Genomic DNA, 27,236 nt, shown 5'->3' on the forward strand with positions numbered 1-27,236 from the left:
TTTCTCCTCCACCACCACCCCTCCACTTCAAAACTACCCAGTACCTTATACAGTATTCTTAAATATGAGAGATGGTATCTCTGGGACCACATTTCCTCCTGGGAACAACTGCCTGGAGCAAACAGGGTACTGTCTTTAGAGAGGACATGTATTAGTCAGAGTGGTCTCAACCCCACTACTCCCTGTTTTAGCCCCAATTTGCCCCTTCTTTTCCCTTATATTGTCCCTAAGGGTATGTGAGTTTGTGAGTTTTGCCTCCGGCCCTATAGGCAGAAACTATGATGTCTTTGTCTGGTGTATTCTAGTATCTGTACAGTACCAATCACATAGTAAGCACTCAATATGTGGTTTAAATAACACATCCCAATCTCCCAGTCTCATCATGTGTCTCCACATACTCCAATAGCTCACTTGGTCTTTCTGTTCTTACTGCACCTCATGTACCCCAAAACTCAGTTCCTGTTCTACCTTCTTCCCTCTCCCTAAGGAGCCCAACCCGCCTGCTTAACCCCTACCTGCCCTTGATTTCTTAACTCAAATGCCGTTTTCTGTGGAAGTCTTCTTCAGTCCTTCAGGACCACTGTACTCTGCTTTTAGAGTACCATAGATACTTTTTCCATTGCCATTATGTGTCAGTTCCTATGCACTTGAGTGACAGCTTCACGTCTGTTCCACTCAACTATAATTCTGTGCTCATTCTTGTATCACTGCGCCTTTCTTGATTCCAGACACATAGTAAACTCTTTAGTCTTGAATAAATGAATAAACAAGAGAACCAATGAATAATAATTAAAGGAGGTGGGCATCAGTTTTAATTCTGCAGAACATTGTGACACGCCAGCCTAACTACTTTAACACTCCGGTTTGTCTATAGGTTTGTCTTGTCTGAGATTGTGAGCCTCCTGTGGGCAGGAACTTTGGTTTTTTTATCTTCTGAATCGAATGGACCAAAATTCCTAAAATGCTTATCAAGTGGCAAAACTAATAAGTTTTGGTTCTGTTTTTAAGAAAAGAATGTCAGCTTCTCTACTTATTAATTTATACATTCATTCCTTGCTTGCTTGTAGTACCTCGAATGGCTATATTCCATGTCAAATATGCATCAGCAATGCCCACTATGAACGATTGTGCTGGTGGGCATGTGATGCTCTATTAGCTCTGACCGTCAAGTTTCTGTTGGTCTATGGCCTATTTGCTGAGTTTTTGAGGCATTTTACAAGCATCATTAACCTTATCATGTTCAATAATTGCCAAAGCAGGAAAGTCATTGAATGTGCAATTGCAAAGACTTATGATTTTATTAGTCTTTAAAGTGAACAATTTTGCATGAGTGTACCCACTGCTTGTTTGTAGAATGTTAGACACTCCAGATAAATTTGATTTTATCCCACAGGGAAAGTCTTTGACGCACATGGGATTAAAATATATAGGTCATAGAAAGTTCTGAGTTCACACACTTCCTCAGAACAATTAATTGACCAAAAGGCTCACTGGGATTAATTAACAACGGCACGTGAAAAGCCTAGTTCAGACTTGTAACACGAAAGCTGGAGTTCTAGAATGGCTAGTTCCTGCATTCACAGTCCAGTCACTACAGGGAGATAACATGTCTCTTGTTGGTGCTCACCACTCCTCTTTTGGGCAGCATGGGCACATGCGCGTATGACAGCTGCCGGCAGAGGGCAGCAGTACGCTACGTGTATTTAATTTGCATCCCAGATTAGCAAATCCCCAAGGACCTACAAAGAAAGAAAGTGGGTGTCCCAGGACCACTTTAATTCCTTTTCTCAGGGTGTCAACACTGGCCTGAGTAATTGTTAACACAGGCCTTTTAAATTACCACTGTACTTTCCGCTAGTCTGAAACAGAGAAATGAATACACAACTAGGAGTTGCCATCACAGACAGGAAGTAACTTTAATTAAATATCGTGAAAGTTGAAAAGTTTTTACAGCTTGAATTTTTGCAAAAAAAAAAAAAAAAAAATTATAACAATTTCTACAGTAGTTAGGTTCTCTAACAATTGAACTGTACAGTGTGTGTCTATTCAAAAAGTTTGATAAGAAGGTGAAAGGTTAGTTGGTTTAGAGATGACCTTATTAAGCTGCGTCCTAGTACACTGTGAGGCCAGGGCTTGTTAGCAATCCAGTCATCCAGAAGCTTTGTTTTTTCCCCCAACACCAAAATCTTAATTTAAATCCCTATTTCATTTTCTTCTTAAAGCCATATTCTGTAGTTAGGGGAACATCTTTTACCTGGTAAAAGAAGCTTTGAGTAGAAGAAGGGCAGAGGGCCAGAACATCTTTTCATCTAATCAATATAAATAGAAGCAACGAAACACAAATTATACACATTTTAAAGGCTCTTTGGGCTTTCAAGAAAAGTTCTAACCACTGCACATGGCTGACAGATGGGTGACGTCTGTTGTCAGGGTCTGAGCCAGACACCTCCTTCACAAACAGTTAAGGGGCTCACCAGACAAAATATGGCTTTAAATTGTACACATCTTCAAGCCAGCGCTTACCACGTGAATTCAGACAACCTTTCTGAGTACCGAGAAGCGAAGCGTCCATGTTGCTTACATTTTCCAGTTTTTTTTTAAATTATTATTATTAATCATTATTATTATCTCTCACCATGAAAAATCAGCTTTCCTCCCCTCCCTTCCCTCCCTCAACTCCCCTCCCCCGCCCACCCCAACCCATAAAAATCCGCACTCTGACAGTCTAGTGAAAACCATTGCAAAATCCATATGGGGGCATGCACAGTTGCAGCATTGTTGTAAATGATTTCTTGCTCTACTAGAAAAAGTTACATTGTCTTAAGGTAACAAAACAGTTCTTTTGTGCTTTTCGATTTCTTTGTTGTTGTTGTTTTCTTTTTCTTTTTTTCTTAGAATGTTAGTGATGACTGACAGTTAGGGTGCACAGTTACAATGTACAAGTGAAATGAATATGATTTGCATTGTTAAGGCATCCAATCTGCTGGTTTATATTTATGTGAAAGACAGAGGAAATATACAAGCAGACTTAAGAAAGAAAGTATGTTCACTGATTTCTATGAAGTTTCTCCCCCAAATTTAATGCACAAAATGCGTCACTCCAAAGGAAGAGATCCCATGCATATTAATAGAGTAAAACAGCATTAGTTTTTTTGTGTGTGTGTGTACGTTTCCAAAGCAAAGGATACATTTTTTTCTTTAATCTACAGAACTAAATACTACAAGAATAATATGCTACTATTTTTTTTTTTTTTTTGCCATATATTGGGGGGGGAAAAAAAAACTTCTTAACTTACAAATAATACAAAAATAGACGATGGCTTTTGGGTGAAAATAAAAAAAAATTAAAGCATGGTTTTAACACAATACTAAAAACAACTATAAATGAAATGTTTCAAATCACATTGAAACAGCTAATACAACTGTAGGTGACCAAACAAATGCGCATTTTTCATGTAGCAAACATACACAATAAAATAACTTGGGGTAGGGGGGTGAGAGGAGAGGAAGAAGGGTAAAAGCAATGTACAAATTCCGAAGATAAATACATTATTTATATGGATATTTTACAAAATCCCCTTTAAAACAAAAAGCCTTTTAATTAACTTTGCAAGTATGTGCAAGCTAAAGGTAGTGAGCTTTTTTCCTTCTTTTTTTTGCAAAATATGCAGTAAAATCTTTTTGTGATATTGAAAAACTGTCTTAAGACATTAAAATGTATAAATAGAACAACAACTTTGGCAAAAAATCACAAAAGATCTACAGTATTTATAACTACATACAAAACACAACAGCAAAGAAAAAAAATATTGGGTAAATGCATCCTCAGAGCTCTGCTGCATCTTTGCTATTAATTTTTATTTTTAAGAACACTTCCCAGATAATGAGAGCAAAATATTTCCATAGAACAGAAAACTAAGTTTTGCAAGTCTCAACCTTTTTTTTTTTCCATTCCCCAGTTTCCTTTTACTATTAATTCCAAAACATTTAGACTGTGGTTTTAATCTCTTTCGTTACAAATAGTAAGGGTCAACTGGTACAAGTGCTCTCTTGAATGGGAATTCTGACATACGGCCCATGTAGCTTTTGTTAGCTTTTGGAGTATTGGTATGAAATCGGCAACTAGCCTGAACTTGGAAATGGCAGAGTGTAAGTGAGATTTTGGCTTGATAACAGGAGGGCATAATGTAGAATCTGTGCCTAGACCCTGTTCCATGAAGTTTCAAAGGAGATTCAAGATTCACACACAAATATGTGCGCCACGAAGAAGCAATCGAGAGGTCATGGGCTTTAAACGAAGCTGATATAAGTAAAAGAGTGATATCCATTCAAATATGCAGTTTTAACAATCTGTCTAGAGGCACTGGACTTTTGAGTGGAAGGGGAAATATGATCACTTACATCGCTTTTTAACTTCTCAGGCTGCACTTATTTACATAGTTACTTAAGACAACAATACAAAAGAGATAAATAAGCTTGCACTGCTAAGGGGTGGCATGTTAAGTTAGATACTGAAAATGCACTGGCTGAGCTAACTACCATTTGATATGCTTTAAGGCGCAAAAGCCGACCCTTAGTTTCTAAAAAAATCTAACTGGCATTCCTATTCTGTCCCATACAAGGTTTTTTTTTTTTTTTTTTTTTTTTCCTTTTTCTTCTTTTTTTTTTTTTTTCCTTTTGTAACTTTTTTGTAAATATCTCACTTCATTCTCCCTTTACACAGCTTTAAAAACATCATAAATTAAAACATGGAGTCTTATTTATAGTGTCCCTTGTATTGAGCTTTATGGTTTATAAAAGACCAATGATTTCAAGATTAAGCTTAAAAACAAAAGAAAACAACAAAAGAAAAAGAAAGAAAATGTGGATTCGCTTTTATCAACACAGAATAAATATATCTCCCTAATACTTGGGAGGTACAACTTTAACCAACACCCTGCACTTGCAGATCCCTTCCAATTTCAGTATTTGCAAGGTCGGTGATTTTGTTTGTTTAAAAATCTGCAGTTATTGTGATTCCTCTTAAAAAGGCCTGAGTTAAAAGTTCCACTCTGGGACTTGTATCAGATTACTCTCTGTAGCAGAATCCAACCTCTTCATTAATAAAATTCTTCAAGGCAATTCTTTCACATGGGAGGAACAATCATGCCAGATATCGCTGTTGAAAGAAAAGACAAAATTCAATGGTTTTACATTCAAACTTTTCACTGGGGGGGGGGGGGGGGAACCCACCCACACATCGTTATATTCGTTGAATATTAACCACAAATGTGCTCTCATCTCTTCAATGAGGTTTTACTACAAAATATCATGTCCTTTATTAAAAATAATAATAAATAAATATGTGTATGTATCTTTAACAGAACAGAATATCCTAAACACCCGTCTAGGTCTGATTTCAATTTTAAAACATAACTGGGAAGCTCCATACTCTGAATACCACTGGGAAACGTACAGCCCAAAACCTTACAAAAAAAATTAAAAAAAATGTGAGAAATTTCTATTTGTTGCTCTCTTTAATTCTCTCCTTCACTTCTAAATTTTAAAATAAAACTGGTCCACCCAAGTGCCAGAAACTTACGCAAACCCAAACAAACAAAATAAAAACAACAACAACAAAGTTAAGCCTAGTATTCTCTGTGCTCTCTCTGTATTATTACTAAGATAGCAGTTTTAGTACCTTTATCTCAGTCCTGGGATTTGGAAGAAGGCAATGCAACTATATGCACACTGAAAATAGAAAGATGGGAGAAAGCATGGATGGGAGGAGAAAGCAAACTTTTGAAAAACAGCTGAAAGCATTATATAATACTGCTTCATTCACTCTTTCTAGAGTGTTCCTAGGAAATTATAGCAAACGTAAGGTGCAGTAAGATCCAGAGCAACGGGAAGACAGTTTGAGCTAAACAAAAATCTGTCAAAGTGTTCACAGGCCACACTGAGAGATACTTAGAGAGCTTGCGGCATCAGACCTGTGTTCCATCCGGGGGTGGATTATCCAATAGACAAGGGAAACCTGAGTTTACTTGTGCTTTCTTAATAATCTGTGGTAAACACGTTCATAGATTAGTAAATGGTGAAAAACATGTGCAACTGTATACTACAGATTAACAAGTAAACACAAGCTTGCCTTGGCAAAAAAAAACATGTGAAACTGTTCACTACAGATTAGTACATAAACACAAGTACACCAGGTTTCTCCTTACTTTCTGTCGGGGAGAGTACTTTGAAAAGAAGGCTTTGATTCTATAGGAAGATGTTGTGGCAATTGGGAAAGACCAAGATGCCAGTCATAGCTAGAAGCAGAATCTTTGAGATGGTGAAAAAATGTTTACAGATTGGTACTTAAGCACAAGTAAGCCTGTGCTTAACTTGCTTGTTGGGTGAGTTGCCCCTGATTCCACTTCTGCTTTTGTTGCTTCATGAGTTAGTCCTTCATGAACTAGTAGCCTGTGTCTCCGAATCTAAATTCCCTCCGCCAAAAAATTGAGTTAATCCCAGCGTTTAGGGCTATAGGAGCTAGAAACAGCATGTGTAAAGTGCCTAGCCTGGGGCTCAGCTCCTATTAAGCTTCAAACAGAAGCCACCAATGCCAGTTGCCATCAGCCCCACTCCATGTGTATCCGAGTAGAACTGAGCTCTCCCCAGGGTTTTCAATAACTGCTTTTTCAAAAATAAACAGGTCTTTCTTTCAAGGTATCTCTGGGTGGACTCCAACCTTCATCTTTCAGTTAAGAGCACGTGAACATTTACACCACCCGGGGACTACTACTAGAAGTGTTGTTGTTGTTGTTAAGTGCCCTCAAGTCAGTCAGTTCCAACTCATAGTAACCCTGTATAGGGTTTCTGAGGAGCGGCTGGTTAAGTTTGAACCACTGACATTTTGGTCAAACTAACCTTTCGGTCCAGTGCTTTATCCCGAAGCGCCATACCAGGGCTCCTAATAGAAGTGAACTGCTGTTATTTTTAAACTATCACTTCTGCCAATAAACTAGCCTTTGACCTCATGCTAATTGTTTCACTTCTCAGAGTTTATTTTCCCTTCAATCAAATAAGCATCATCCCACGTGGCCTACTTTGCCTGGCATGGGTGTGAGGGATAAAGGGGTGTCTATGAGAAAATGGAAACAGTGTGGCAACTCTGAAATATGCCAAGATGGGAAGCCAGTGGCAGCCATCTTTGGCTCCTAGTGACAGCTTCCTGTCCTGTCAGACAGAAAGACTAAGTCTTTGCTCTCTTTGTAATGGCTAGTCTAAATTTAAAATGATGTTCTTGTCAATGATGATTGGGTCTAGGAAGTGGCCCTCATCATTTTCCTTCTATCTTGTCTGGAGGAATCTTCACCCCAGCTCCCTTTTTTGTGAAACTACCAGAAAGCCTGCAGTAGGTCCTGGGCAGCTAGGTGAGGTTCCCAGCCTTGTGGTCCCCACACCCTTCCTGTTCCCCCTCCCCCACCTCTGACATTTTCAATTCAATTAAAAAAAGAAAAAAAGTATTTTGCCAAACACTTTTTCCGTTAATTTTTAAAACCATCTGTATTCACAAGGAAATTCAATCCACATGTTTCTGATTCATTTACACGTAAATCATCCAAATGTTGTTTTTGCAAGAGCCATTTTGCAGCCCAAAGCTCCTGCGGTCTTTTTTTTTTTTTTTGTAAGCCCTCATAAGCCCTTTTTCTTAGAAACAGGAAGTTGCCTTTTGGCCAACTTAAACCCCCAAAGATTTGAGATCAGTTGGGAATGCTGTTCCCCCATAAGATTCAAGTAGTGTGAGATTTGACTGAAACTGCGAGTTTAGTATTTCCATCTTGTGCATTAAACTGAGAATTGAATTATGATGTAGCTAAAAAAAGAGGGGAGGGTCTTTGCAGAGTGATAGCTCAGCATGACCGTGTCTCCCTAACTGTCTGCTTATTCAGGTTGGAGGTCAGTCTAGACACCCTTATTAAAGACAGGCTTACATGGGAGCATTCTGTGTGGCCTCATACCAAAATCCAGTTTGGGGTGCCTCACATTAAAGGCCAGCTCCATATAATATATAGACAGAGAGCTCAAGTAGTGCCATTATGACACAAAACAATGGAGAAAGCGGACAAATTTCCTGCCTAATTGGTTGAGGGACCAAGTCAAAATCTATCATTGAGACCCTGATACTACTCCATGGGGAAGGCTCAAAAACAAAACAAAACAAAAACCCTAACATACAAAAGATCTAAACAGTGTTTTGGTGATTGAATAATGTGCCAGATTAATTAGATACCCATTAAACCTCCACTTAAAGCTGCAATAAAAGTTAAAAAGCCAAGTGAGCTGGTGTATAGCTAACAATGTTTCTTAATCTGGAACATGCCAACTCCAGATTAAGAGAGATCAACTGACATAAGAGAGCCAGGTGCCCTGGATTGTGACTGAGGGGACTCCAAGGGCATGTCTTCATTTACCAGCTCCCACAAATGCTACATGTAGTAGTATCAGCTCACAGACACCAGTTCTTCTGAATTCTTTTCAAAAAAAGTTGGAGATGTGAATTTTATTTATTTGGCAACCATCACCACTAAAGGAGTCCTGGTGTGGCACTGTGGGCTAATGTGCTGGCCTGCAAGGTCTGTTTGAACAGCAAGGTTGGGGGGTCCTCCTTGGAAACCTTATAGGGTTATTATGAGTTGGAACCACCTTGACAGCACTTAACAACCACTACTGCTGATTTCCAAAATGGCATCATCTAAACAACTCTGTACCCATTAAGCATTAATTCCCCATGCCAGTGTTCCCTAACCCCTGGTTCCCATGGATCTACCTTGTTTCAATGTTTCTAGATATTTCATATATGTCAAATCATACATATTAGTCCTTTCGAGACTAACTTATTTCACTCAGAACGATGTTTTCAAGATTCATTCTTGTCATAGCAAGTATCAGAAGAGAGGCGGATTTTTTTTAACAGATGAAATAACTCATTTTGTACATGTTAGCAACAAGTTCAAATTCAAAACCAAACCAAACCCTAAGGGTTCCTAAGGGTGGATTGGCCTGTGCACACTTTCCTACCTCTCCTTTATTAGTCTCAAACTTCCTTAAGAATCTGTTAAAAGACATAGACTCATTCTCCAGAAAAAGGCCCAACTATACTTACATGCTGAAATTTCTATGTCACACAGATGGAGGGGGTGCCACAGCTCCCTAAAGCTCATCCCTGACTTTCTAACCTCCAGATGCAGAACTCTGATGACTCATTCCTGGGAAAACGGTCAGTGTTTGTGGCCTCTGAGCTTAGGTCCCTCAAAAGCAGTTTTTTTTTTATCAAGGAATCCCACTCCATGCATGCAGGGTTGCTCCCAGGTTTAGGGAGCCTTTCTTTCTTCTATCTGTTCTGTAATCATGAAAGTTAATGGAATGGGTGAAAGGGATGGGTGTCTGAAATTTGGAATGTTCCAGAAAGGCTGCTGGCGTGACTTGCTCAAGTCAGACCCATGAGGATACCACACTCAGGAAGCACTTGTGCCAAAATATCACAAGATAGAAGTGCTCTGCCACTTTCCCCAGCAGCAAGGTGATCATTCTCTGACAGCAACCTAGAAAACTACCTTTGGAAGAACAATACCTTTTTAATTATGGTTGCAACATTTTGATAAGAATGAAGCCAAAATGAAAAGTTTTGCAGGGCTGGGAGAAATTGGAGTGTGAGGGTGGAATGTGGTCTTCCCCACACAGCCCTAGATGAGTAGGAATGATGAGCTAATCAGGCATTGGGGGGGTAAGGGAGTTGGGAGAGAGCTTGCACAGACTGAACATGTGCAAGAGACAAAAACAGTTCCATGGGATTTACGACTCGACTGTAGGAGTCCTGGTGTGACGCTGTAGGATAAGCACTGGATGGAACTCACCAGCCATGCCTAGGAAACACTATACAGGGTCGCTATAGAATGGGGTGGAGCCAGCCAGCCTGTGTTCCAACAAGGTGGAGGAAGAAAAATATCAGTATGTGGGTGCAATTTTTATGATATGACTCTGGCTTTTTTTCATTTTTCACTGCAGAGGCTGTCCAGAAGAAGGAAATGCAAAATTGGCGGGGTGGTGGCTCAGAGGTGCTGATGACATGGTGACAGCCTTCTTGGGTTGTTTCTCTCTTGATTAATGAAGTCTGGGGCCTGAAACTGCACAGAATCCACACCCTCCAACTCTGATGACAGGGAAAACAAAGTTTCCTAGCTCAATGTCTGAGTGTCATCACTGGATCAAGTCTTTGGTGGACAGAAACCAACATACCTGGAGAGTCAGGGATCAAGAGTTATCCATAATTTCATCTAGGTACAATTGTAAGAGGATTTCTTTTCTGCATTTTTCTCCCTGAATCCTAAATACAGATGTATTTTCCAAAGATTTTTCATGAGCTGTTAATTGGTCTTAGAGTGAAGAAAAAAAAGTTCTGTGGCCAAGTGTAGAAAACTAAATGGAATTGTCTTTCTTGTTAACTTGTAAGAGGTCTCAAAGCCTTTAATAAACTATCTATATTGTTTGTTGGTGGTGGTGGTTATGTGCCATGGAGTCGGTTCCAACTCATAGTGACCCTGTACAGGGTTTCCGAGGCTGTAAATCTTTACAGGAGTAGAAAGCCTCATCTTTCTGCTACAGAACAGCTAGTAGTTTCGAACTGCTGACCTTGCAGTTTGCAACCCAATTCGTAACCACTATGCTACCAGAGCTCCTTTCTGCACTGTTTAGCCCTAAGAAAGAGATTCAGTAAGCAGTATTTTGTAAATTGGTTTGACAACATTAAAATATATATGTATGTGTGTGTATGTATGTGTATGTATATATATATATATACACACACATATATACGTTGTTATGTGCCATGGAGTCAGTTCTAACTCATAGCGACCCTGCACAGGATTTCTGAGGCTGTAAATCTTTACAGGAGAAGAAAGCCTCATCTTTCTCCTGCGGAACAGCTGGTAGTTTCGAACTGCTGTCCCTGAAGTTCACAGCCTGATATATTGAGAGAGAGAGAATATGTCCTGGTGTGGTGCTGTGGGTTAATGCTCTGAACTGCAAAGTCTTTTGAACTGCAAGGTCAGCAGTTCAAGCTCACCAGCTGCTCCTCGGAAACTTTATACAAGGTTGCTATGGGTCAGAACTGACTCAATGGCAATTAACAACAAAAACAACATATATATATATATATATATAGCACATTTTGTGGGGCTCTAGAAGTTCTGAAACAAGAGTTGCTTTGCTCTAAAAATTGTCTCAGGCATATGGTTTATTGTCAAAGGCTTTCTGTACCTGGAAGCAAAAGTCAGTTCGAATCTGTAGAAACTGAATAATACAATATAAAAGGAATGAAGCTCAGAACTTCCAGGTGAAGATCTCAATTTTCACCCTAATCACTGCTTCACAGTTTCTGTACTCCAGGATGCTGAGTTCCTGGTAACCAGGATACAAGTCACTGCACATTATCGGGTACTTTTCTGCTTCTGCTTCAAATGTTCCTCTCCCTCCATCTTACTCCTGGGTAATATTTGCCTTCATCCAAGAGCTATGAGGCTGTTCTAATTTCTCCTTGATCTCCCCCTTCTCCCATAACTGGGTTTTTAGGGCCAGTTTTTAGGGCCAGGATTCTGTACCTCCCATGGACCTAATTCAGTGGCTTGGATGTGTTGTTTGTGTTAACGGTTGTTGCGTCATCCCTTAACCCATGGCATTTCCATGCACAATGGGATCAAATCCTTATGACCCACAAGGCTTTCCTAGGCTACTGGCTTTCCCAAAATAGATCACCAGGTCTTTCTTCCTAGTCCACTCATGTCTAGAACCGGGTTAACAGCAGGCAAGCATCCACTGACAGACAGGTAGTGACTGTGCTGAGAAGCATAGTTCAGAATTTGAACTCAGATCTCCCACATGGAAGGTCAGAACACCACCACTGAGCCACCACTGGCCCTGACTTGAAAATGTTGTTGTTGCTGTTAAGTGCTGTCCAGTAGGTTCCAACTCACAGTGATCCTTTATAGAGTTTCCGAGATGCATCTGGTAGATTTGCACTGCCAACATCGCAGTTCAAACTGACCTTGCAGTCAAGTGCTTATCTTCCAGTGCCACATCAGAACTCTGACTAGAATATAGTACATCAATATAACATAGGGGCTTACCTGGTAGGCTCAATTTGCCAGAGTTTTAACCCCAGAATACCTAGTGTATAAACTGTGCCACTCTGGACAAGCCATCTTTGCTCTTTCTAAGTCTCAGTTTCTATATCACAGAGCCTTTAATAAACTATGTGCAATGGGGATAATAAGTAGCCAACATCAAAGGATGGTGGTGGTGGTTGTGTGCCACCATGGAGTTGGTTCCAACTCATAGCAACCCTGTATAGCGTTTCCAAGGCTGTAAATCTGTACAGGAACAGAAAGCCTCATCTTTTGCCCATGGAATGGTTGGTAGATTTGAACTGCTGACCAATTCATAACCCACTATGCTACCAGGACTCCTTACATAAAAGGATAATTGGGAGGAATCAATGAGAGAAGGCAGAGAAGGGAAGAAGCTACCACAGTTGGTTGCTGTTACCTCAGGTAAGATCAAAGTGCTGATAGCCAGACACCCAAACTGTAAGAGGTTGAGGAGGGAAATGATCTCTGAGAAGTTGCTTTAAAAAAAGAATGATGCACACGTAACAGAGTGGGTTGTTGTTGTTGTTAAGTGCCATTGAGTCAGGTCCTACTCATAGTGACCCTGGATAGGGCTTCCGAGGAGCAGCTGATGAATCTGAAGTAATGATATTGTGGTTCAAACCAACCTTGCAGTCTGGTGCTTATCCTATGGGGTCTCACCAGGACTCACAACAGAATGGTGGTGTTACATGCCGTCAAGTCGGCTCTGACCCATAGAAACCCTACATAGGGTTTCAGAGGAGTAGCTGGTGAACTATAAGCACCGACCTTGTGGTTCAAACTGACTTTGCAGTCCAGTGCATTAACCCACAGTGCCACACCAAGTAGTAGGTAAATAAGGCTTTTGAATACTTTAACAGCTTAATGTGCCGTCTGTCATCTTGTTTACATGGTCAATGTGTTTAACAAATTTCCTTCTTCATTACTTGTCCTGTCTTAATGATGACAGTTCTGAATGAGGTGGGTCCAAATGAACTAGGTCTTATTGTAACATTGAAAAGAAGAAAGCAAAACCAAACCCACTGCCATCGAGTTGATGGAGGAGGGGAAGTAAAATATTTCCGAGACCCTTACTCCTATGCTAGATCCACTAACATGCTTTTTGGTGGTAGAAGTGCCCTTTAAAAAATTAAAGATGATGTGATTCTTTAGTTGTAGCTCTATGAGCCCATTGTCAGAATGCTACTTTTCTTATGGGATGCTCCAAGGTTCTTAGTAGAAGCCCTCTAAAAAAGTGGTGTTGGCTACTCAGATGATCTTCCCCAGCCTGTTAAGGATGTGTGTAGAGGGTTAACATGCAGTCTTGTGTGTGTGTGTATGTGCCCTGCCTGGGAGAGTAGTGGTGGCTGGGTATGGTGTGGAAAGCAGGAAGCAAAATAAGATACCAAAAAGCAAACTAGTTGCCATGAAGTTGATTCCAACTGATGGCAACCCCATGTGTGTCAGAGGAGAACTTTGCTGCACAGGGTTTTCAATGGCTGATTTTTTCAAAAACAGATTACCAGGAGTTTCTTCCAAGGCACCACCCAAGGATTCCTTAAAGTAAGATGCTGTCAGTTAAATTTGACTCCAATTTCTCTACTGATAGCTCTATCACCCACTGCTAGCCCCTATCCGTTCTATGGGAATGCCACAGTAACAAGAGCTAACCCTGCCCGGCCCCCAAGTTCCACAAGCAGGGCATGGGGGAAGGGGGAGTCCAGAAAGAATTTTCTTGGCAATTGTTCAATCAGAAAATAAGGGCTGTGCCCTGCACAATGAACAAATCCAGCACAAATTGTGTCCCAGAGTTAAGACTTCAAACTCTCTATGCTCTGTGCCTACGTGTTAGAAATGTAATAGAGAGGCAGAGACTCAGCCATTAATCACAAGAGGGAAGGTCCCTGAATATTCCAGAGTTGGGGTATAGAAACACAAGTTGGGTCACAAATACACAAGCTTCGTTGGTGTTCCTGCCTTAAAACCATTTCATGGTACTTTCAGCACACCTCCTAGATCCACAGGGCATGAAGATATACTCAAAAAACAACAACAAAAATGAAACCAACTGCCTTAGAGTTGATTCTGACTCACAGTGACTGTATTGGATAGAATGGAACTGCTCATAGGTTTCCAAGACTATAAATCTTTACAAAACAAATGGCCTCATTGTTCTCTGTGGAGCAGCTGGTAGGTTCAAACCAATGAGCTTCTGCTTAGCAGCCCAACCCTTAACCCACTTCACTGCCATGGCTCTTTGGGATAGAGCTATCCAAATTAAACCCACTGCAACCCTATGTCTGGTTTCCAAGGCTGTAAATCTTTACAGGAGCAGACAGCAACATGTGACTTCTGCAGAATGGCTGGTGACTTTGAACTTGAAGACCTTGTGGTTAGCAGCCTAGTGGCTAACTCAGTGTCAAGAGGGCTCGTTTTTGGCTAGAGCTAACAACCGGTAAATAGCAGTGGACCGTCTTCTCCTGTGTCACGACTCCACTGTTGCTTTAGTACCCTATGATATTTTGTTGTTGATGCCAAATCTATGTTTTAAAAGGGTTAGAGCTGGCAGTACAAGTATGGAAGATATTGGTTTTCCATATGTTTTATCATTATTTAAATGGCTCATACAAGTATGAATGTCATGTTCACTCAAGCATTATATCCCTAGTTGTTGACTACAAGGGTCCCTGGTGGCAAAGTGGCTGAGACTCAACTGCTAACTGAAAGGTTTTTACCCACCTGCCACTTCTTAGGAGAAAGATGTGGCAATGTGCTTCCATGATGATGTGCAGCCTCGGAAACATTATGAGGTAGTTCTGCTCTGTTCTAGCACATCACCATGTGTTGGAATCATTTTAATAGCAATAGGCTTATTTGGGGGGGGGGCTGTTTTCTGGATGGAGGGGTACTTGAAGGATGTCAGGTGGTATTTTTTAGCTGAAAAAGAGTTAGACTTGCAGGAATGAGCAGCTCCATCTGTGCGCTGGGCATTTCCTATCACCAAAGTATACTGCCTGACTGACATGTTCTATGGTGAGGCCATTTTCCTTTCTTCTAAGAAGATGGATTTGCCAGTGTGTGCCAGTGAGGAAAAGGGTTCTAGTGGCACACTGAGTTAAGTGTTGGGTTGCTAACTGCAAGGTCAGCAGTTCTAATCCACCAGCTGCTCTATAGGAGAAAGATGAAGCTGTCCATTCCTATAAAGATTTAGAGTCTCAGAAACCTAAGATGTAGTTCAACTCTTTCCCATACAGTTATTATAGGTTGGAATCAACTCAATGGCTGTGACTAGTTATTGAGGGGCATGAATAAGAAGTTATGTGGGGCGCTGTCATTTAGCTGTGTTGGGCAGACCTGCTAGCGGTTTTCTGAAGAAGGTTGGAAGAGCCTTTGGAAAGACAGGAGGATGCAGCCATTAGGAGTCACAGGGTGGAGTCACATGCAGTGAACTCTGGCCACACCCCTCCCTAGATGTGCGATCTTGGTCAAACTGAGCCTCAACTGCTCCCTCTATACAATGGAAATAGGATTGACCTCATGGGGTTGCCAGAAAAATCAAATGAGATCATTGATGCATTTGATTGTGTGTAGCAGAGAATACGTGTGTATGTGTGACTATGCATGCCCTCACACATAAGAAACGGTGCTGAGAATGCTACTGACTCATAGTGACCCTATATAAGGCAGGTCTTTCTCGCTCAGAGTTGCTAGTGGGCTTGAACCACTAACGTTTTGATTCGTAGTCCAGTGCTTACCCTACAGTTCCCACAAGGGCTCCTTGAAAATGCTTGTTGCTGTTTTTAAGTGCCATTGAGTCAGCTCCAACTCACAGTGACCCGAGGGTTTCCTAGGAGTGCTTGTGGATTTGAACCGCTGACCTTGCGATTCAAACCGAACTTGCAGTCTAGTGAATTATCCTGCAGCACCATACCCTGTAAATACATGTGTCCTTGCACATAAGAAACAGGACTGAGGAGGTCTGCTCTTCTGGCTCCGTCCCTGACCTTCATGGTGGGAAGGTACCCTGGGGAGTCATATAGCACAGGGACTAAGGGTTCAGACTCTGCTGGGGTTTGCAGCCATCGCTACCACTTGCCAGCTACGTCTGTGAGCAGCTATTGACTGGTTCTACACTTGAGTTCTACCAACACAAGCATGGAGATCATAATAATTCTTACGCAGCATCAGGAAGTTGTGAGGATTAAATACAATAAAGCATGTCCAGTGCTTAGCACAATGCCTGATATCATTCAGGGCTCGACAAATGGCAGCTGAATGCCTCACTGATCTTATTTCCCCCCATCAGCTTTCTTGGGAATCCTAGACTTGTCTTTTTTATACCCTCTGAGGGATAAAGTACTTGGAAGATGGAAGGACATGAATTTGTAAGGCTGAGCTTGAGGCCAGCTTCTGCCACATACCAGCTGCTAGAAGTCAAACAATTTTGTCACCTTTCTAACCTTTAGCTTCTTTGTCTGTAAAATGGGGGCTCTGAGTATCTATCACACAGTCAGCTCTAGGGAATGAATGTGGTTGTGCATGTAAATACCATAGCATGGTGCCAAGCACATACGAAAAACATTCATAATAACAGACTCAATTTTTGAAAGGTGGGTTGTTGTTTTGTTTCATTTTTTTCCCCTTCAAATTGAGAGGTTGTCTCCACGACTTTTGATTTATTATGGTGGGAAGGATATAAAACATTTTAATATGACCCAGAATGCTCTAGTAGCATTTTGGGGTATTTGATTTTTCATCAGTGAAGTTCTGGATTTTGGTCTACGGTGCTTTCCTCTCAGAACTCAGATGGACTCACCCTCTCCCCAGCCCACACGCGCATTCACTTGGACACAGGCAACAGGAAGGGAAGGATGAGTGACCTACTTCAGGAGAAAGCCAGTCCTGCGAGAGACCCTGAAGTGGAGAACTTGCTAGAGTCCACAAAAGACTGGTCTGATAATGGCGACAACAGGGAATGAGAGAGGAGAGAAGAGAAATGGTGGCATTAGTCAATGGAAATAGCATTCTCAAGCAAATCCCCAGACTGCTTTTGAGGGCAGCTGCCTCTCACGTAAGCAGAATTGCTGGAGCTAGAAAGAAAGCTGGTCAGGCAACTCTTGCACAGAAGGGAGGCACCAGGCCAGGGGCTAGGGGAAAGGATAGTGAACACAAAGGAGCAGAAGAGAGGCAGGCAGACAGAAGAAGGAGCACGCAGGCAGCTCTGCTCTGGCCACAGTAACACACTTGTGCTGGACTCTGGGAGGGAGATTAGTGAGTGGGGCCTGAGGCTTACCTTGCAGGCTGTTCCCATTGGTGCTGGTGCAGGTGGGAGGTGGGGAAGTCTGGGGTCTGACAACTGGCGCAAAAGCACTCTTCTGTTTCACAGCGGAGACCATATTGGCTGGTGAGAAGGAGAAGATGCCAGAGGAGCTGCTGCAGTTGGAGGGGAGGCTTGTGGAGGAGGCCATGGTGGGGCTGGATGGCACAACTGGAAGGAGCAATGGGAAAAGAGAAGTCAGCTCAGTGCCTCTCCTGTTGTTCTGAGATAGGTAGCCCAGCTCTGACCCTGACCCTGACCCCACCACCCTTCTGGCCTGAGCCTACCCTGAACTCTCAGCACAGTGTCAGCTTTCATCATTGGTTACCAGCATGTGCTACATCACCTGTTAGTGATCTTTTAGGTGATGTGCCCTTCAGTTAGCAGGAAAGTTTGTTAACCATTCACTCCACCCAGAGGTGCCTCAGAAAAAAAGATCTGGTCCTGGTTTGGTACCATAGGATCAGCACTCGACCTCACAGTCAGTTTGAACCACATGGTTGGTGGTTCGAACTTACCAGCTGCTCCTCAGAAACCCTATACACCAGATTGCTATGAGTCAGAACCAACTCAATGTCATTTAACAACAACAACAACAACAATCTGCTTTCAAAACCTCAGCAGGTGAAAATCCTATGGAGTACAGTTCTCTGACTCACACAATTATAACCATGAGTTTGAACTGATTTGACAGCAACTGGTTTACTATGTGCCAGGTAGTGTGCTAGGCACTGGGATGCCCCAGGCCATGAAACAAAGATGCAGTATGTTCTTACAAGGGACTTGAAAGACTCAAAGACACTGACTCCATTCCAATGCATAGTAACCCCACAGGACAAAGTAGAACTGCTCTATAGGGGTTCTGAGACTGTACATTTTTATGGCAGTTGTTGTTAAGTGCCTTTGAGTCAGTTCCGTCCAAAGTAGACAGCCTCGTATTTCTCCCATGGAGCAGCTGGTAGGTTTGAATAACACACCTTGTAGTTAGCAGCCTAACACTTAACCCACTGTGCCACCGGGGCTCAGAGACAAAGGTAAGTGAGGCCAACTCAGTAGAGGTATGGAAGGAAAGATGTGTTGGTGGTAAGAGAAAGCTTCTCAGAGGAAGATTGAGAAGCACTCCAGGTAGGGTCTAAACTAAGGGTTGGGTACAGAAGAGACAGGAGGAGACCAGCTTGAGAGGGTGAGCTCACGGATGGAATGAGATGACAGGAAGATGAGCTGAAGGACTCTAACTGAATGGGCCAGTAGCTGCCTGAGTGTGTGTGAGTGTGTTCATCCGGGTGCTCTGCACCACACTATGAGTTTCTTAACAATCTGGTTGTGCTGTGTGGCTCCACAATAGACACCAAGCTAGGTAGGAAGCTAGGTGGATACACTGCAATGTGAAGCACTCATGAAAAATGAACTCCAATCAAAGGTTCAAATTCTTTCTGTCCCACAGACACAAATGTGTGTAGATTAGAAAATGGTAGGACAGGAGCCTCGTGCAAATACTCACAGTCTAGTGTTAGCAGGAATGTGGATAATCAATGGTGGGAGAAACTGGTCAAATCAGAGGGAGAGGAACTAACTCCAGGAGGACACGGAGGAGTTTGGTAGGTGCCCATGCTCTACTGAGCACTGTACGCAGCCTGGCTATTCATCGTTAAGTTAACCAGATGCTACTGAGTTAACTCTGACTCAATGTATACTCCATAGGGTTTTCAATGGCTGATTTCTCAGAAACACATCACTAGTCTTTACTTCTGGGGCATCTATGGGTAGACCTGAACCTCCAACCTCATGGTAAGCAGCTGAGCACATTAATTATTTGCACCACAAAGGGACTTCTTTAAGTTTCAGTACTGGCTGATAACCACTAATTTTAGGAGGCAGTGCTTTTTGTACATACAAAGTCTTCTATACTCAAAACTAGTGTTTCCATAAACTTGCTTTCTGATTACTACATCTCCTAAAGGAAAGTATGCAAACAGATGATTTTTAGCCACTTAATTCAAATCGAGTACACTTATTTCTGCTTTATTAATTTTCACCCAGTTTAATCAACAATACATGATGCTTGGACATTCATAAGCATCTTGCTGTTTTGTTTGGTTTTGTTTTTGTTTTTCATTCTATACCATTGGCACAATCACCTGGAGCCAGGATGTATAACAACCTTTTTACATCTGAGCAAACTGAGCTAGCTGAGCTGCAGCAAATGGCTTTGTGGCTTGCTCAAGACCCATAGCAATAATGTGGGGGAAGCCAGAACTCAACCCCAAATTCAGTGCTCTTTCTACTCCATCTCCTTGCGAAGGAAAGAAAGATCTCCAGGGGAAAAGGACCTCTTTCCTTAAGCCCATCAGAGCCCAAAGAGCTGCTTAGATGGCCTTACCCTTAGGAAAGTTACAGAAGTGGGACTCAGATAGGTCACAGGCAGCAATTGCCATAAGGGAGAAATGACCCCTTGTAATCAACCCCCAGCACAGCATAATCCAAAGGCATCAAATGCTTTATGGAGCAGAACTCAGGGCCACCATCCTCAGAGTTTTCACAAACATTCTCTAAACTGTACTTTTTCTTTTAATGAGGCCAGCATTTTTATATATCTCTTAGGATTTGTAAATGTGAAAATACGCTCAATAATAACACCCATTTAAATTGCAAAACTCAGGCACTGGAGGTTTGATTTTTAAATATTCGTAGACTTGAAATCCTGCTGGTTCACTGAGGAAGGCAATTAATCTCCTTGGCAAATGTGATCATTATGTGTATTTAGAGGTGGGGAGCTTGTGGGGAGGTGGTTAACAGAGGAAGGGGTGAAATACAGGCAAGCCACTCCATTTGTTATAACATTATTAGTTATCAGCCACCACACCAGAAAGTGTGTTCACCAATGGAATGTCTTATTTTATTTTTTATTCTGTTTGGAATTTTTCAACATGAGTGGTTTATGAATAATTAAATATTACAGAGGCAAAAATTCAAATCAGCTGAGCTTTGTGTTTATTGTTTTATTTGCATTTATGCAGATAAAACCATCCCATCTGAGAGCCTATTTGAGAATTTAATACTAGATTCGTGAGCACTAAGGAAATCAATTAATGGAAATTAAATGTTGGGAGTTTCACAGTCTGACAGATGCAATCTCAGGCTGAAGTCACCTGGTGTCTGCCCGGGCTTGGGAAGACAGAACAATCCAAGCCCCTAAATTGAATTGCTACCATATAGCAATTAGTTTATTGATTTAATTAAGAATGCCACCTTTTAATTTTCAGGTCATGATTGAAACATTTTCTGATTGAGTGGATTGGGGAATGCTGAAATGATAGATATAGGAGAAACAATCCTTTGATGAATCATAATCTAATGCAAAACTGATCCCTGATACTGATTCTGGAGCAGACAATGTATGCAGATTATCTGGGAGAGAATTTTTAATGTTCCACACGCAGGAATATAGAATTTAGTGTATGCTGAGTGTAGAATTCATCCAGATACGTAAGGCCTCTACATATACTTTAGGAATAACTTCTGTTACAGTCTAAAAATCAACTTTTCCTTTTCAAATGATTAGCAGGCGCCACACATCTGCAGCATGAGAGACTGCATTATTGGTAGTATTTTAGTGCATTTAACAGCATATCTTTTATCATAGCTTCTACAAATGTCTAGGAGTTGGACCGCATTTTATACATCAGAACAGCCGTCCATACTATCCAAAATGAAGCTAGTTATTTATGAAAAGTTTTCTGAGGGAGATCAAGAAATTTTGTAGACACAAGCCCATGATATTTCACATTTAAAGATGCCAACTCATTGAGGCTCTTCAGATGCAACTTAAACCTTGAACCAGAAAATCCTTTAAGATAAGCTTCTTCAGGATAGGAACAAGATATCAAGGAACATTTCTTGTTTCTTACTTTTTTTTTTTTAATCTTGCCAAGTTTCTGGAAAAAAAATTTATAATTTGTTTTGTTTGTTTGCTTGTTTGTTTAAGTACACATCAAACATAAAGGAGAAAAAAATCTAAGCATTCAAAAACTTAAAGGAATCATAGTCCTAAAGGGAGACAATTTTTAAGTTTTAGACAGGGGTAATATCATCAGTACTTGTTACCATCATTACCATCATTCTGATTACTATTTGGATTTATTGAATATACCTCATAGGACAGACATCAGGAAAAGTTCATTATATGCACTACATTATTTAAATCTCAAAATGGCTCTATGGGATGTATGTTAGTTGCATCACCACCATCTTACAGATGAGAAAACTGAGATTTGGAAAGATGAATTTGTCCAATCCCACTACTAGTAACTAGAAGCAGGAATGAAACCCTTCTCTATCTGACTTGAAGTTTGGGTTCCTGCATTGGGTCAGGGCTGTGAACCAGTCCAAACCAGTTCTGTTGTGGCCAATGAAGTGAAATTGGAATGCAACGGAATTTTTAAAATCTGGATGAAGTATAATGATAACTGGTGGTGGTTATGTGCCGTGGAGTCGAATCCAACTCATAGCAACCCTGCACAGTGTTTCCGAGGCTGTAAATCTTTACCGGAGCAGAAAGCCTTATCTTTCTGCCATGGAAACACTGCTCTTGAGGATAGCAGTGCGACTCATAACCACTATGCCACCAAAGCTCCTTATAATGATAACTGTTGTTGTTGTTGTGAAGTGCCGTCGAGTCAGTAACGACCCATAGCAACCCTGTATAGGGTTTCCGGGGAGCAGCTGGTGAGCTTGAACCGCCGACCTTGCAGTTCAAACAGCTTTGCAATCTGGAGCATTATTAACCCACAGCGCCACACCTAACTAGAATGGGGGAAATTGCAGGTGGACACCTGGGATGGGAGACTCAGAAGAGGCATACTGTGCACCTTCAGGAGACTGGTGTGGGAGACAGGATTATGCTAGAACTGTGCAGAGCAATACCATCATTTCTGGCTCTGATGGTCAGATTTGGTTGTTATGCATCTCACAAGCTGCCCTTATTTTTTAAGAGGGAGATTAACTTTCTAGCAGAATGCTGATCCATTGTTTTTCTCGTTCTGGCTATCACTCTGGTTCACCCACATTTTGCAAATTTGGGTCTGCCCTGGTTTCGTTTTGACAGCCATGACTAAACTAGTTCAAATCCCTGTTTTTGGTAATAGCAAAGTTCTTCCTGTTAGAAAGTCTAAGGGGAGGAAGGTCAGCAAGAAAGAGCAGAGAGGTTCTTGTTGGAGGCAAAGATGCCCTTAACAGCATCACCTGGGTTGGTGCCTAGCAGCTAGGACTCTTAGGTTACAGAGAGCAACACAGTGGGCCCCACAAGAGGATGCTGAGTCCTTCTAGTGAAAACGTGCAGAAACGCCAGACACACATCTCTACTTACTGGCATAGGGTGAGTTGGCAGCTGAGCCATTGAGGAAGGTTGGGGAGCCACCCAGATTGGACATGGCGGCAGTGCCGTATCCGTTCATGCTTGTGGTGACGGAGTTATAGTTGGTCTGCTGGGGGGTGGTGCTCGGCACGTACCCATGTGGCGACACGCTGCTGGAGTTGCGAGTGAAACCTAAGGGGTGGGGGGCAAAACGGGGAAAGAGGGAGGGGGTCAAATGGGTGGCAAACCTAGAAGACTCTTGGGCAAGTGGGATCTCTGTTTCCTGACCCCTACCACAAACTAGAGGGAAGGGGTCTGGTGATTCATGTGTGTGGATTGGTGGTACAAGCTCTGTGATTAAAATGGGAAGCAAGCAAAAGACACATTTCATAGGAGACCATAAATACTTAGCAGGGCCATGGGAAGTGGCAATGCAGGGCCTATAAATTATCATTTTGGAGGAGAAATAGATCCCAATCTAAGAGATGTACCCTGGAGTTAACAGGTTTCTATTCCCTGGGAGACTATGATGTGTTTTGGCTTGTTGGAACTTTAATTCCAACCCTTTTTGTGCTCTGTCACTCGTGGTTTATGGCAAAAGTCAAATGTATAGATGGCTAAATGCACCCATCCCTTCTTGTCCCCTATGCCAGACTACCAGGCGTGAGAGCTAGATCTCAAATTCCACAATAATATTTGATACAGACCAGTTAGGAATCTCCTTCCATGTAAATCTGAATGTTTTGTAATGAAAATGGTTTCATGTGAAATACGAGAAGGGAGAGAGAGAGCTCAAGGTTTGGAAGGGGCAGGGAAAGCAAGAGAAAGGAGAGGAGTGGGCTCCTGACCCTGATTGGTGGCTTGTGATGCCTCAGAAACATTCACGGCCAGTTGCCCACTGAAGGAGTTCACACCCATCATTCCTGCGTGGACCGAGGTGTTAGCCAGGGCCGGCAGCTGGTTGTGGTTGCGGGGTACACTGTACAGAGCCTCTGCAATGTCTGCCGCTCTCTTCAGAATAATTTCCTGAAAAGGAAACAGAACCTTCCCATTAGATGTTGCTGTTGTTGAGTGCCATTGAGTCAATTCCATCCCATAGTGACCCTGTATAGGGTTTCTAAGGAGCAGCTGGTGAGTTTGAACTGCCAACCTTGCAGTTCAAACGGCTTTGCAGTCTGATGCATTAGCCCACAGTGCCACACCAGAACTCTTCCCATTAGATATCCCCAGTCATAATCTCAACGACACCATTTTCTGAGTGCTTTTTACCTGCTGGCCATGGCGCTCGAGGCTTCCCATGCTTTCAACTGCATCAACAATGTCCGTAACCCTCCCCAAAGTGAGTCTCATCGTCAGCATCACATGCATATCACAAATGAGTGAACTGAGGCTCAGAGAGGTAAGGACCCTCACTCAGGACACTCTCCTATCAGGACAGTCTCAGAGCCAGGATTCACAATCCCATAGTTTTGACCTTGAAAGACCATAGGTTAACCATTCTTGCGTACTTCCTCACATTATAAGACAGCATCATTGAGGTTTTCTCCCTACCAATAACACAGGAACTCTGGGGTTTGTAGAGAGACAGAGAAGACACTGATTCCCCTGCTGAATTTGAGAACGAGTTGCAGATGGCTCTCTGTCTCCTTGAATAGAGTGGGACCGTGTACCCTGGACAAATGATTCAGGTACGATGAAAAAGGAATGAATGATTTTCCAGACCCACAAGTTGCTAAGCAATCGGAGTCATATACTTAGAGTTGCTCTGTGAAACAGAGCAGTTAGTACTATTCGATCCTCATTATACATTTTAGAAGAAATTAAATCCTCTTTCTCCTAAATTTGCTGGAAAAGCTGAGAGAAATAAAATGAAGCAACAGTAACTCTCTTCCTCAATTATGAAGTACATTCCCACTAAAGATCAGTTTTAAAGGGAATACTTTTTCTTGTAAGGAAATGATTCGGTGGGGAAGGCAATAAAAGATTTACAAAAGAAGAGAGAATAATTGAATAGTCTTACAACATGTTACATCTGAATCACTTATCCTTTTAACTCATGTGGTCTTTATATTTTTTCAGACTTTCTCACTGCAGTAAGGAACCTGAGCTCTTCAGCTGAATGTGGGAGCACACACAGGTTAGAGACCCTGCCTGCTCACCTGGTTGTTGTGTGGCATCCCATAGAGTGCTTCCACCAGGTCTGCAGCCCTTTTGAGTATTACTTCCTGCCAAGAGAAAAGCAAATACACGCCTCTGAGTGAAGGAAGACAGGTTGTTGCTATCTTTTCATATGATCAAGTCCCAGTTCCCTCTGACCATACATTGCCAAGGCACTACTTCAAAAGCAGTAGCTTGGGGAACCCCCAGAATGGTGTTAAATCACCAATTTATCCCTGTTCACATACACACTTAATCGAGTCAAAGGTGAGCATCATTGGTCCTGCAAGATAAAATACATCACTCGATAGTCTGCCATAGGCACGATAAAGCACTCATATGTTTATTGCTGAATACAATTCCGAGGTCATTTACTAGATTACTACAATCGATGTCATTCAGTGCATGTTATGAATCCCTAAGATGTGTTTATTTTGCACTTAATTGCTTATTTCAGGAACCATGACCTTATCAGACAGGTCATTTTCGAGGGATTTCCAATCAATCTTCAGCTACTAGAAGCATGTAGCATTAAACTTCCTTTGTTTATTTCCCTTGTGTGGCAGAACCACAATACCAGGGTGTTATATAGTAAACCCACACAGTGAGGCAATGCGCTGCTCATCAAAGGCTCTGACAAAAGGATTCTCCAGTCCCCAGAAGCCCCCTCGGCACCAATTTTCATGACTGACAGAGTCTGTTTCTTTTATAGGAATTCTTTGCTATTTCAGTATTATTTGTCATTTTTCCTATTTGCTCATTCATTCTCATCCAAGATAGATGCTCATTTCAATTGAAGAAAAAAAATATCTCCCTCTGTTCATTTTGGTGGGATTCCATATTTAGCTTACAAGCTTGTTTCTAAGAATAAAGGGTATTCTGAAAAAGTGTGTGGGATAGTCAACTCTTTCTTCATTTGAACCAAAAAAAATCACACTCTCTTCATTCTGCCCTAATTTTCTGCAAGTTCATTTATACAGGAGAATATAAAAAAGAAAAGCAAACGTAAGCTCGATAGATGTAAGATGGGGCTTGATCAGAAAGCTACCTGGAAAGGCAGACTATGATTATCAGCAGTGATTTGCAAGAAGATACGTTTACATTTTCTGCTGTGGGTAAAGTTTCAAGAAGAAGTTTAACTTTAAATATTTTACACAATAGATTTCTGCATAGAGAAGCGGTGCTGTTCATTTTTCATATACTGCAGACTCTGATCAGAAAATAGGAATATAATTGCATTCATTTTGCTGTCACCATAGCCTCTTCAAAAATCCTTGAACAACTCTGGAAATGACAAGCTTTTAGATACATATTAGCATTTTTCAATTTTAAATTCTCTATAATATAAGATAAAATAGTTGTCATACTACGGTAACTACTTATGACATATATAATGCCCTAAATTCAAAAATGAGAGAAAGGGGTTTTGAGTTCTCAATAAACATTTATGCTTTCCGTAAGCTGCTAGACCCCCCCTCCATAAAACAATTCTGTTCCTTTCCATACAGGGAGCAAAAAACATTATGTAATCAATGCAGTTTAAATCAATACATTCAGAATCATTTGTTTATTTTTTTTAAGGTAAGCTACGAGATGATTTACCAATTTTTATTTGCAGTATTGTCTGACCACAGCAGTTAATAATTCACTACATTATAGGCACACTGAACCCTATCCCCAGATCAAATTCAGCTTCTGTTGCTTTCAGTAAAACCTCACGACCTTATCTGGCTCTTAGGAAAGGTGAAAACAAAACAGGACTGAGTTAACTTGTTTACTAGGATTTGATTCCTTTGGGTGTATGTTCATTTATTTCTTTCAAGTAAATACTTATGCCAGTGTTTGGACTTAGCAAAAAAGTTTTTCTTTTTCTTTTAGGAGGAAAAAAAAGTCTACTGTTTGTCAAAAGCATGATGAGAAGCAGCTAAGGAAGTAGATTTGCAATCCCCATTCTTATAATTCCATAATTGGGTACTTAGAGAGCGGTGCTTCCAGTTTTAATTAATTTCATAACACCAGAAAAGTTCAACATAAATTCCAAGATCTTTGAAGTTGCAGCATGCCTTAGAAACATTCTGACTGCCAGGATATATATATATTTAAAAGTCACAAAGTTTTGGTGATCAGATTTTTCAATGCTACAATCCACTTGCTTCTTTTCTCCTTATTTCAATACCCAGAGTTCTTGTCACCTTTCAGTCCTTTGAAAATGAAATATAGGAGTCTTATTTTCTAAAGTAGTATTCTTCTTTGA

The 27,236-nt window shown here is 41.3% G+C and overlaps 1 protein-coding gene across 2 annotated transcripts in view; it reads right to left on the reverse strand.

Annotated features, from left to right (window-relative positions):
- Window positions 1–4,682: 4,682 nt before the first annotated feature.
- Window positions 4,683–27,236, reverse strand: part of EBF1 (early B-cell factor 1) — a 538,394-nt gene continuing 515,840 nt past the window's right edge. The window contains exons 11-15 of one of the 2 annotated variants that reach the window (XM_006864917.1): window positions 24,985–25,050; window positions 23,674–23,851; window positions 22,838–23,017; window positions 17,449–17,643; window positions 4,683–5,158 (exon numbers count right to left, since the gene is read on the reverse strand). In XM_006864917.1, coding sequence (XP_006864979.1) covers window positions 5,127–5,158; window positions 17,449–17,643; window positions 22,838–23,017; window positions 23,674–23,851; window positions 24,985–25,050 — 651 coding nt within the window. In that variant the 3' untranslated portion in view covers window positions 4,683–5,126. The remainder of the gene's footprint in view (window positions 5,159–17,448; window positions 17,644–22,837; window positions 23,018–23,673; window positions 23,852–24,984; window positions 25,051–27,236) is intronic. The other variant, XM_006864916.1, reaches the window with a different exon arrangement.

Source organism: Chrysochloris asiatica, unplaced genomic scaffold (genome assembly GCF_000296735.1).
Source record: "Chrysochloris asiatica unplaced genomic scaffold, ChrAsi1.0 scaffold00073, whole genome shotgun sequence".
Taxonomy (NCBI): Eukaryota; Metazoa; Chordata; class Mammalia; order Afrosoricida; family Chrysochloridae; genus Chrysochloris; species Chrysochloris asiatica.